A 13,566-nucleotide genomic window follows, 5' to 3' on the forward strand; every position below is an offset into this window, starting at 1 on the left:
AAAAATGTAGTGGTCTGAGAGGGTCATTAACCAGTGTGGCAGCTACATTCAAGTGTAAGGTGTGCACAGAGGGAGCTGCAGATGGAGGAAATGTTGAGTTGGATCTTGGAGATGGCGTGAAGCTGGAAGGTGTGAAAACATTATGCTACCTCGGAGACATGCTGAATTGAGAAGGTGGATCAGACTCGGCAACGGTTGCTGGAGTGAGATGTGCATGGACGAAGTTTCGGGAACTGAGTGGCATGCTGACGAGGAGGGGAGTGTCGTTGAAGCTGAAGGGAAAGGTGTATGCTGCATGTGTGAGAAGAGTTATGATTTATGGGAGCGAGACATGGGTAATGAACGTAGAGCAGCAACGAAGGGTGGAAAGGGTGGAAATGCGAATGGTTCGGTGGATGTGCGGAGTATCGTTGAGAGAGAGGAAGACAAATGATGAATTGCGAAAAATGATGGGAATAGAGCCTGTGATTGATGCTGTGAAGAGAAACAGTTTGAGATGGTTTGGTCATGTGTTGAGGAAGGATGAAAGTGACTGGTTGAGAAGAGTGATGGAAATGAATGTAGAAGGAAGTAGAGGACGGGGAAGACCGAGAAAGACTTGGCTAAAGATGGTGGAAGAAGAAATGCGGGCAAGGGGGTTAACAAGGAGAGATGCAGAAAATATGGCAAAATCGAGAAGATTGTCATGGGGACCGCAAGGCTAACCCCCGCTCTAGCAGGGAAAATGGCCTTAAAATGCATGTTCTTGTTGTTGTTGTTGTTGTTGTTGTTGTTGTAGTGAAGCAAGGTGCTCCTTTATTAATACAGCATTGGCAGGTTACGAGGAGCAGTATCATGCCAACGTCAACTCCCTCTGCCAACGCCAGATCACCGAATTATTACGGCCAGACTCGGCGTCAGAACAAATCTAATCGGGGGGCATTAGGGTAACTGTGGGGGCGGGGGGCACAAACTGCCGTTCGAGACCTCAATCGATTATGTAAATGCTTGATAATAAGAGTTTGCCGTCAACAACCAACACACCAACCCAGTTCCAATTTAAAAATATGCTGCAAAGTCTGGCACACACACACACACACACGCACGCGCGCGCACGCGCGCACGCACACACACACACACACACACACACACACACACACACACACACACCACAAAATATCGCCGACGTGCAAGTTTGGCGCCAAAGGTTTGGCCTGCGGCTGGGTGTGAGGGTGAGGGGGGGCACAATAACTAATTTGGGTGGGCATGGCCCGCAAATGCCCCCCCCATGACGCCGACCCTGCTTCCGCCGTCGCAACGAGGCACAGCCCTCTGTCTTTGACGAGCCCTCTGATGTTGAGCGCTTCTCTGGTGTTTCAGCTGACGCAATCCTGGGCGAGTTAGAGGCACGTAGGGGTGGTCAATAAGACTCCACCCAAGCCTCGGAACCTACCCAACCACCTAAGCCCCTCATCGTCCCCAAAAGGGTAAATAAAATGGTAAAAAGGTACTTTTTTACCATTTTATTTTTATTTACATGTTGTGATTCTTGTTTTAATGTTTCTTTATATGTTAATGTTTCTTTATATGGTAGAAACACTTGGTAAAAAAGTGGCAAAAATAGGTTAAATATGTGGTCAACTTGGGGGTCCTGGCACCAATTAGAATTATTACCATACGCTCTTCAGTTCGGCAATCGCGATTTCGGCTAACGCGCACCGATGGCGGCACCAATTAGGCGCGATAGCCGAGGGTTGAGTGTATATATATATATATATATATATATATATATATATATATATATATATATATAAATACCAACAAATAAAATCTGACCTTCTCGACTTGCCTCACTAATATTTTGATCTCAAATCCAAATTTCTTCAGTTTATAACAATAATAACAAATTTGACTTCACTGTTCGAATACTTATGGAGGGCACTGAATGTCTGGACCTTTAATCAGATATTTTCCTGACTTAATTTGTCTTGCTCCCCATCCCCAAACCCTCCTCCAATAGTGAGGATTACAATGGGACTGTGAGATATTTAACATCTACCTGTGATAATGAGAAGGTGGGACAACCAGTTTAACATCCCATTCAAAGGATGGCATAATCATTGATGCAAAACCCATTCTGAAAATCACCAGAGTGAGTTAATAGTTGGGTCGGGTATTAAACCCAGACTAGACAACTCAAATGTGGGTACACTACTTCTGAGCTATCCTGGTTGCTTTTTGGGCCTGCTCACGTGTCATCACACATTGATCGACCAACATATCCTCAAAACTACGCCTCTTTCGAGGGCCCAGGTGAGACATGTGCGGTCACTCGTATCCTCTCCATTTCTAGCATTGAAAACTTTCTCCACTGAGCACCTCTCCACCAGAGTTACATGAAATTACTTCACTGGACAGTTATCAGGATCATACAAAGTGGTTAGTCAAGCGATAGTCCCATCTGATTATCTTTTGAATGATTGGTCACACCAATTTCATATCACTGATCATGTGAGGTTATGGAATCACACCAATTTCATATCACTGATCATGTGAGGTTATGGAATCACACCAATTTCATATCACTGATCATGTGAGGTTATGGAATCACAACAATTTCATATCACTGATCATGTGAGGTTATGGAATCACACCAATTTCATATCACTGATCATGTGAGGTTATGGAATCACACCAATTTCATATCACTCATCATGTGAGGTTATGGAATCACACCAATTTCACACCACTCATCATGTGAGGTTATTGAATCACACCAATTTCATATCACTCATCATGTGAGGTTATGGAATCACACCAATTTCATATCACTCATCATGTGAGGTTATGGAATTACACCAATTTCATATCACTGATCATGTGAGGTTATGGAATCACACCAATTTCACACCACTCATCATGTGAGGTTATTGAATCACACCAATTTCACACCACTCATCATGTGAGGTTATGGAATCACACCAATTTCATATCACTCATCATATGAGGTTATGGAATCACACCAATTTCATATCACTCATCATGTGAGGTTATGGAATCACACCAATTTCATATCACTCATCATGTGAGGTTATGGAATCACACCAATTTCATATCACTCATCATGTGAGGTTATGGAATCACACCAATTTCACACCACTCATCATGTGAGGTTATGGAATCACACCAATTTCACACCACTCATCATGTGAGGTTATTGAATCACACCAATTTCACACCACTCATCATGTGAGGTTATGGAATCACACCAATTTCATATCACTCATCATGTGAGGTTATGGAATTACACCAATTTCATATCACTCATCATGTGAGGTTATGGAATCACACCAATTTCACACCACTCATCATGTGAGGTTATGGAATTACACCAATTTCATATCACTCATCATGTGAGGTTATGGAATCACACCAATTTCACACCACTCATCATGTGAGGTTATGGAATCACACCAATTTCATATCACTCATCATGTGAGGTTATGGAATCACACCAATTTCACACCACTCATCATGTGAGGTTATGGAATCACACCAATTTCATATCACTCATCATGTGAGGTTATGGAATCACACCAATTTCACACCACTCATCATGTGAGGTTATGGAATCACACCAATTTCATATCAATGATCATGTGAGGTTATGGAATCACACCAACTTCATATCACTGATCATGTGAGGTTATGGAATCACACCAATTTCACACCACTCATCATGTGAGGTTATGGAATTACACCAATTTCATATCACTCATCATGTGAGGTTATGGAATCACACCAATTTCATATCACTCATCATGTGAGGTTATGGAATCACACCAATTTCACACCACTCATCATGTGAGGTTATGGAATTACACCAATTTCACACCACTCATCATGTGAGGTTATGGAATCACACCAATTTCATATCACTCATCATGTGAGGTTATGGAATCACACCAATTTCATATCACTCATCATGTGAGGTTATGGAATCACACCAATTTCACACCACTCATCATGTGAGGTTATGGAATCACACCAATTTCACACCACTCATCATGTGAGGTTATTGAATCACACCAATTTCACACCACTCATCATGTGAGGTTATGGAATCACACCAATTTCATATCACTCATCATGTGAGGTTATGGAATTACACCAATTTCATATCACTCATCATGTGAGGTTATGGAATCACACCAATTTCACACCACTCATCATGTGAGGTTATGGAATTACACCAATTTCATATCACTCATCATGTGAGGTTATGGAATCACACCAATTTCACACCACTCATCATGTGAGGTTATGGAATCACACCAATTTCATATCACTCATCATGTGAGGTTATGGAATCACACCAATTTCACACCACTCATCATGTGAGGTTATGGAATCACACCAACTTCATATCACTGATCATGTGAGGTTATGGAATCACACCAATTTCACACCACTCATCATGTGAGGTTATGGAATCACACCAATTTCACACCACTCATCATGTGAGGTTATGGAATCACACCAATTTCACACCACTCATCATGTGAGGTTATGGAATCACACCAATTTCACACCACTCATCATGTGAGGTTATGGAATTACACCAATTTCATATCACTCATCATGTGAGGTTATGGAATCACACCAATTTCATATCACTCATCATGTGAGGTTATGGAATCACACCAATTTCACACCACTCATCATGTGAGGTTATGGAATTACACCAATTTCACACCACTCATCATGTGAGGTTATGGAATCACACCAATTTCATATCACTCATCATGTGAGGTTATGGAATCACACCAATTTCACACCACTCATCATGTGAGGTTATGGAATTACACCAATTTCACACCACTCATCATGTGAGGTTATGGAATCACACCAATTTCATATCACTCATCATGTGAGGTTATGGAATCACACCAATTTCATATCAATGATCATGTGAGGTTATGGAATCACACCAATTTCATATCACTGATCATGTGAGGTCATGGAATCACACCAATTTCATATCACTCATCATGTGAGGTTATGGAATCACACCAATTTCATATCAATGATCATGTGAGGTTATGGAATCACACCAATTTCATATCACTCATCATGTGAGGTTATGGAATCACACCAATTTCATATCACTGATCATGTGAGGTCATGGAATCACACCAATTTCATATCACTGATCATGTGAGGTCATGGAATCACACCAATTTCATATCACTGATCATGTGAGGTTATGGAATCACACCAATTTCATATCAATGATCATGTGAGGTTATGGAATCACACCAATTTCATATCACTGATCATGTGAGGTTATGGAATCACACCAATTTCACATCACTTTGTTGAAAGTTTCCCTCCCACCGGTGCACTTAATGATTGCAATGATAGTAATTTTGGAGAGAAACCTGCAAAAGGAAGGAAGTTGGCTGATGAATGAACATATTAATGGAGACAAGCAAGGGTACATTTAGAGGAAATCGCTCACTTGGCAGTAGTTGTCTTACGGGGTGAGCATCAGGACCACTTGGGGCCCGAATGTATGGTGGTAACAAACCAGGAACCCGTCTGTGGCAAACGACAAACAACCACACCAGGGCACATACGTTGAGCCGATGTCGGTGCATCGTAACATACAAAGTCCCCCCGCGTGATTCATGACGCATGACACAGACAAACATTCCACCAGCACGGCCGATCTTCGCCACGTGCATTTACATCCATGATGGATATGGTGATTTAAAGTGTCACAACGAGCTAACAATGGGTCAATGTTGTAACAGCAAAACGTTCTTCAGAGATTTGAGTGGAGAGCCAGGTGTGGCAGCTTGGTACGGAGACTCGCTCAGGTGTAATTGTGATTTATTTACTTTGAGCGAATTGTACCTGCAAATGCAATGCAAGTTAGCACTGCCATTCGCTAACGGTTTAACATTCACAATTTGAACTTGATTTGATGCAGAATAGCAGAAAAGTACATTGATACAAGTTATCATGTGAAAGTACATTGATCTCACTTAAAGTTCCTCAATGAGCCTCAGACACCATAGAGAAGCAGTTGGAGGTGATGAAATACAAACAGGGGTAAGTAATCTGGGAATGAGCAAGGAGTGGAGGGTACATACTCAGGGATGTGAATTTGTTAGAAGCTGAACCAATGGGCCAGTAATGAGTCGGTGAGCAGAGAAATGATTCGCTTACACAGGCTGCGTTTGCTTGCCCTGCAACAGGGCGGCCAACTGTGCACGTATGGGGTTGGTACCGTTCAGGTCGATGGTGTGTTTTTGCTTCGTAACTTCGGCCTTTGCCTTCAAGTTGGGGTCCCTGCAAAACATAGGCGCAGGATGCAGCACAAAATGGTGTATCCAATTGGTAGCAAAACTATTGTATTTGTATATGGAGCTTTTGTGAATGAAGTTTCAGAATGAAGAATTAATAAGGGGGAGGAAATGTAGAGAAAACTTGTTAACAAACGATAAAAAATAATCCCCACCACAACCCTAACCTTAACCGCACAACACCCTAAGCACACACCACCTCGACAAGGCCTTAACATTGTTTATTGTTGCGATTACAAAAGAAACAAGAAAGAGCAATCAGAGATTGCAAACCCTCGCCAGGATGGGTTTTCAGTGGTTTTTAAGTGTTCAAAAGTGTTCAAAAGTGTTCAAAACAAATATGGCGGCCGAACCACGTGACCGATGACGTCATCAATTATTATTATTTTTCTCCACCAATTTATTCCGAGATTATGCTCAAGAAATTTCATCTTGATCGGATGATGTTTTGTACTTGTCGAATTATGATGTCATAATGGAGGCACCTATGACATCATAAACATATTTTATTCCACATGGAGAGTTCTTTACAATGAGCCATGTCTAAATTTTTTATATTCAGCACTTTCGGAGATGGAGGTGCAAATTTTTCGGTTTTTCCAAGATGGCGGCCAAACCACGTGACTGATGACGTCATAATTTTTTTTTATCCACCAATTTATGCCTACATGATGCTCAAGAAATTTCATCTTCATAGGATGAAGTTTTGTACTTGTCGAATTATGACGTCATAATGGAGGCACCTATGACATCATCATTAACATATGTTATTCCCCATGGAGAGTTCTTCACAATGAGCCATGCCTCAATTTTTGGTATTCAGCGCTTTCGGAGATATAGAGGTGCAATGTTTTTCGGTTTTTCCAAGATGGCGGCGGAACAAATGACCTGTGACGTCATAATTATTAAAAAATTATACAGGTGCAGTTGCACCTGTGGTGAAAATTACCAGTCAATTGGACCAACGGTTGCAGAGAAAATCATATTTATTCTGTGCGGACAAACAGACAAACAAACACAGACAAACAGACAAACGGACTCAAATGCCCTCTCCTCTGGCGAGGGTATTAACCCATGCACGGTAGAATGGAAGAGCTAAACACACCCAGAAGAATATATGGGGAAGAGTAGTGAGTGGGGGCGAGGAGAATAACAAAAAAGCTTCAAACCTCTTTAAGAAGTTACCTGCGGATAGACCAATAGAACCGAATGGTGATGTCAGAATCATTGAGGAGAAGTTCCTCCACAAGCTTGTCTTGGCTCGGTGGGCTGATCCCCCAAACTCCAGTAGAATTACCTTCCAGGTCGGCAGTGACCAAGTCGTCAGATGTATGGATCGTGATAAACTGCATGGCTGTCTAAAATGGCCAATCACATCACGTGGCAGGCAGATAACGGATCAGAAAGGCTTTCAGGTGCATTATTGGCATTATTAGCACAAGGACTAGTTTTATGTCTAACAGTCAAACAACATTAAATGTATATGGTCATACATGAGGTGTGATCAAAAAGTTCGGTAAATGTTAGAATAAAATAATGTCATTAAACATTAAACACCGACATCATGAAATCACGTTCAAAATACTCCCCTCCGACACCTACACACTTGTTCCACCGTTCATGCACTCTGGAGATTGTTGGTGACGTCACTGACGGTTGTTTTAGGGATTTTATTCACTGCTCTGATGATTTCTCTGTCATCAACTGCAGTTGTTTTCCTTTGCCGACCTGGCCTTGTCTACTGTTAGGTACGCTAGTGGTTTCTTTCTTTTCCAATATATTCCAAATTGTTGTATTTGGTATTGCCAAATATTTGTGTTATGGTTCTGATTGAATTATTCTGATCTTTCAGCTTCCAAATCGCTTGGTTTTCTTTCATAGACAAATTATTGTGTTTGCTACAAAATCTTGTGTCCCAAACCCATCTCTCTCTGTACCCACCGTATCCAACTGCTCCTGGACTCCTGGACTCCTGGGCTCCTGGCTGCTCTCTGTGTCCTTCTCTCCTGACAAGGTGGAGAAGTTTCTGTCAAACCTCGACTCTGATTCTGCAACTGGACCAGACGGCATCAGCCCACGGGTCCTAAAATCCTGCTCTGCGGCTCTATCTCTCCCTCTCTCTGTTCTCTTCACCCTCTCTTTTGCTCAAGGTCATCTGCCAGCATCTTGGAAATCAGCCAACATCACCGCTTTACACAAAAAAGGTGCAAAAACAGATCCTTGCATCTACAGACCAATCAGCCTGCTCCCAATTATCAGCAAAGTCGTGGAATCCATCATTGCTTCGGATATCAAATCCTTCCTCTTCTCCAATGGCTTGATCTCTGATCATCAATTTGGATTCAGACCAGGTCTAGACATGCTGCTTCTGTTGTCTCAACAATGGATGGAGGTCCTCGATGTCAAACAGGAAATCATAGCTGTCTCCCTTGACATATCACGTGCCTTCGATACGGTCTGGCACCCAGCTCTGCTCACCAAACTCTCCTCATATGGTATCCCTGGAAATCTCCACGCATGGCTTTCACACTTCCTCTCCTGTCGTCGTCAAGGTGTGGCCCTGAATGGGTTTCTCCCATCTCCTCTTCCTGTTCAGGCTGGAGTTCCCCAAGGCAGTGTTCTGGGCCCTGTGCTTTTTCTGGTCTTCATCAATGATCTCTCTGACTCTAGCAAATCCTCTCTATCTCTTTGCTGATGACTCCACTCTCTGCCACTCCATTCCTCATCCCTCAGATAGGCAGTCTGCAGCCTCTTCACTCTCTACAGACCTCGATAAATTCACAAACTGGTCAAACAAGTGGAACATGTCCTTCCATCGTGACAAATCTCACTCACTATGTCTCTGCAAAAGGACTGTCTGGAAAACCCTCCAATCTACTTTCTGAACAATCCTCTCGAAGAAGTTCTGTCACTCAAGCTTTTGGGTCTCACTATCTGCTATGATCTTTCCTGGGAAAACCACATTTCAAATCTGGCACTCAAAGCCAGTCGCCGACTGGGCATCCTCCGTCGTGCGAAGTCCTTTCTGGGCACTTCTGACCTACTCACTGCATCCAAGGCTTTCATCCACAGCTCAATGGAATACTGCTCTCCGCTCTGGGCCGGTGCTCCTGCCTCACACCTTGCTCGGCTTCACGCTGTTGAAACCAAAGCTTACAGAATCATTGGAATCTCCCACGATGAAGCTGATTCTGAGGGCCTTTCACTCGCTCACCGCAGGCAGGTTGGTGGACTTTCTGTCTTCTACGGACTCCTCTCCGGCCTTGCAACCCCTGCTCTGTCTGTGCTGCATCACTCAAATATTCCTACAGGTCGCACAAGATCGAGCTGCAACCATCTTATGGTTACACTGCCAAAATCAAGACTCTCTGCTCACCTTCACTCCTTCATTCCTCCTTTCTCCCACCTCTGGAACAAACTCCCTCACTCTCTTCAATCCCACTCCTCCCTCCAGGTCTTTAAAACAGCTGTTCACCACCATCTCTTATCTTCCCCCATCCAAAACCTTGACCTTTTCTACCCCCGTTAATACACCAAAAATCCACCTGGCGTTAATTCAGCAATTGACCGGGATTTGAACCCAGGAACCCAGGATCCCAAGCCGGCACCCTAACTCTTTCTCCACAATAGTAAAACATAAATACATCGAAATACCAACAAATAAAATCTGACCTTCCGTATTCTTGCCTCATATTCAATTTTTGGTCTCAAATCTAAATTACTTGAGTATGTCGCAAAATAATAAATTTGACTTCACTATTGCAATAAAGGAATGTCACTTCATGTCCTTTGCCATGACAAAGTTTTATAAAAGAAGCATTCTTTGCTTTTGTTTTTTGGTAAAGATCAGTTGATACCCTTCCATGGGTAAGCGTTACGTATTTAGGCATACGTGGTTAGACATTCCCTTGAAGAAAAGGACTTGTGAAGAGCAAGAAAAAGTGAAAATATTTCATGAAGTGAAGGCAGGTAACAATGAGATGAGGGGGAAATGAGGTGAGAAAACATGTTTCTCACCCCAGAGCGACTGAACTTCCTTGTGAGTGCATTGAATTCAGCCCGTGTAAATGTTTTGAGAGAGTGTTGCTGTGCACTCATCTTGTACATGGGCTGTGGAAAGAGGAAGGGGACATGGGTGGAAGCACATACATAATTACATGGAAGAGATTATGGACACATAGGTACACGTTTACACCCACAGGTATAACTAAAATGGGCCAAATCAGTAATGTGTCATGCCAACCTACAGGAGGAGATTGCGTACCTGATACCCGCCAAGGGACAGGGACACGCTGACGTCCAGAGGAGGGTTTAACACTCCAGCAACCGACTTTACGAGAGACATGAAGAGAAGCGGAAACCAGACGATACAGATGAGCACGAAAACGATCATTCCTCCCATGCCATACTTGACAATTTTCTTTTTCTTCTGCCCTCGGGGTTGTGGATATCTCTGGGACGACAAAGGAGTCAGCAGGATGAGTTGGAGCATGGGGGACGTTGGTAGGGGAGGTTTGTGGAAACAGGCAAGAAAAAGTAACAGTGGCGGTCATAAATCGGGAACAAGAAACAAAAAAGTAAGAATAAAGCAACATCTCGACAAGATAAAATGTTTGATGCAGGCCTTCAATAATTGAGGCCTATGGTTAGGCCTCACAGGCCAGAAGGCACAAGGCAATCAGTCAAACTGTCAAATGATGGGAAAGTGAAAGGAAATTAATGCCTGGATGGGAAGAGAAGATTCTTATGCACAGAGTTAAAATAGTGATAAAAATCGAGTGAAGGCCAATGAATGAATAGATGGACTGGTTAGGGTTAGGGTTAGGGTTAGGGTTAGGGTTAGAGATGTTCGCTTGATGTGTCACTCTTGCACAAGAACAAAAGATTCATTTGTTACAATTCCCAGTTTTTTGACCTGGTGACGTTTCAACATTTCAATTTGTGATGATGAACGAGCTTAACTGAACTCGGGTTTTTGGGTAAAATAAATTAATGGCTGTAAAAATATTCACTTTTGGTTATTATTAACAAATGGTTATGGGTATTGACCTTTTTTGCTCTCGACTCCACATCCCACTTCACTGGCTTTGTACGTTTCGGGCATTTGGCCTTCATCAGAGCAATCGAGTCTCTTGCTCTGCCAGAGGATTAGTGCCTGGAGTGTTTCGATAAAAGGTTTTCAGAATTCTGTCAAAACTGATCCTTGAATCATGTGACAATGAAAACGGGACTTTTGCACTTTGATGATTATGACGTGTTGCACACACATTCTCATGATTATGAACGGTCTGATGACGAGACGAGCCCATTCGGAGTGTGCGGCACAACTCGGATATTGCCATGCTTGGTGAAGACACCTATTCTTCATTGTGGAAAACATCATCAGCTTCATCATCCCCCCGACAGCCTACGGATTGTGCACAATGTCAAGAAGGTACAACATCAACTCACGCCATCCTTGCCAGCGGTACTCCTGGTTAATGCTGGACCTACGGATTGTGCGCAATGTCAAGAAGGTGCAAAATCAACTCATGCCATTCTTGCCAGTGGTACGCCTGGTTAATGCTAGGCCTACAGATTGTGCGCAATATCAAGAAGGTGCAAAATCAACTCATGCCATCCTTGCCAGTGGTACTCCTGGTTAATGCTAGGCCTATGGATTGTGCGCAATATCAAGAAGGTGCAACATCAACTCATGCCATTCTTGCCAGTGGTACTCCTGGTTAATGCTAGGCCTACGGATTGTGCGCAATGTCAAGAAGGTGCAACATCAACTCATGCCATCCTTGCCAGCGGTACTCCTGGTTAATGCTGGACCTACGGATTGTGCACAATGTCAAGAGGTACAACATCAACTCATGCCATCCTTGCCAGTGGTACTCCTGGTTAATGCTAGACCAATGGATTTTGCGCAATATCAAGAAGGTGCAATATCAAGAAGGTGCAACATCATCTCATGCCATCCTTGCCAGCGGTACTCCTGGTTAATGCTGGACCTACAGATTGTGCACAATGTCAAGAAGGTACAACATCAACTCATGCCATCCTTGCCAGCAGTATTCCTGGTTAAAGCTTGGCCGATGGATTGTGCGCAATATCAAGAAGGTGCAACATCAACTCATGCCATCCTTGCCAGCGGTACTCCTGGTTAATGCTGGACCTACGGATTGTGCACAATGTCAAGAAGGTACAACATCAACTCACGCCGTCCTTGCCAGCGGTACTCCTGGTTAATGCTGGACCTAAGGATTGTGCGCAATGTCAAGAAGGTGCAAAATCAACTCATGCCATCCTTGCCAGTGGTACGCCTGGTTAATGCTAGGCCTACGGATTGTGCGCAATGTCAAGAAGGTGCAAAATCAACTCATGCCATCCTTGCCAGTGGTACGCCTGGTTAATGCGAGGCCTACGGATTGTGCGCAATATCAAGAAGGTACAACATCAACTCACGCCATCCTTGCCAGCGGTACTCCTGGTTAATGCTAGGCCTATGGATTGTGCGCAATATCAAGAAGGTACAACATCAACTCATGCCATCCTTGCCAGTGGTACTCCTGGTTAATGCTAGACCTACGGATTGTGCGCAATATCAAGAAGATACAACATCAACTCACGCCATCCTTGCCAGCGGTACACCTGGTTAATGCTAGACATATGGATTGTGCGCAATATCAAGAAGGTACAACATCAACTCATGCCATCCTTGCCAGCGGTACTCCTGGTTAATGCTTGGCCTATGGATTGTGCGCAATATCAAGAAGGGACAACATCAACTCATGCCATCCTTGCCAGTGGTACACCTGGTTAATGCTTGGCCTACGGATTGTGCGCAATATCAAGAAGGTACAACATCAACTCATGCCATCCTTGCCAGCGGTACACCTGGTTAATGCGAGATCTTCGTGTAAAGAGTTTGACAACTGAAGCGACTCTTGCTACACAGCACAACGACATCCATCTCATAGGAGTAACTTAGACATGGTTTTCTTCGACTATTATCGGTGATTTTAATGACTTATGCACTGCTGGCATTGAGCACCAAATGCTGATGACACAGGTGGTGAAGCAACCTACGAGAATAAACTCAATATTGGACAAAGTACTTATGAGTATCCCTGAACAATATGCTGAACCCGGTGTGTGTGCCCCAATTACTACGGGAGACCACTCACTGTACGGTTGTGGTTCATCCACATCAGCCAATCCAGCCCAGGAA

The 13,566-nt window shown here is 43.4% G+C and overlaps 1 protein-coding gene across 1 annotated transcript in view; it reads right to left on the reverse strand.

Moving 5' to 3' along the window:
* The window catches only part of PIEZO2 (piezo type mechanosensitive ion channel component 2), a 474,200-nt gene that overhangs the window by 19,131 nt on the left and 441,503 nt on the right, over nt 1–13,566 (reverse strand). The window contains 5 exon segments of the mRNA XM_078785142.1: nt 5,501–5,580; nt 6,214–6,336; nt 7,536–7,708; nt 10,368–10,460; nt 10,615–10,803. Of these exon segments, the coding sequence (XP_078641268.1) occupies nt 5,501–5,580; nt 6,214–6,336; nt 7,536–7,708; nt 10,368–10,460; nt 10,615–10,803 (658 nt within the window).

This window comes from Myxine glutinosa, chromosome 9, assembly GCF_964187855.1.
Source record: "Myxine glutinosa chromosome 9, kmMyxGlut1.1, whole genome shotgun sequence".
NCBI lineage: Eukaryota > Metazoa > Chordata > Myxini > Myxiniformes > Myxinidae > Myxine > Myxine glutinosa.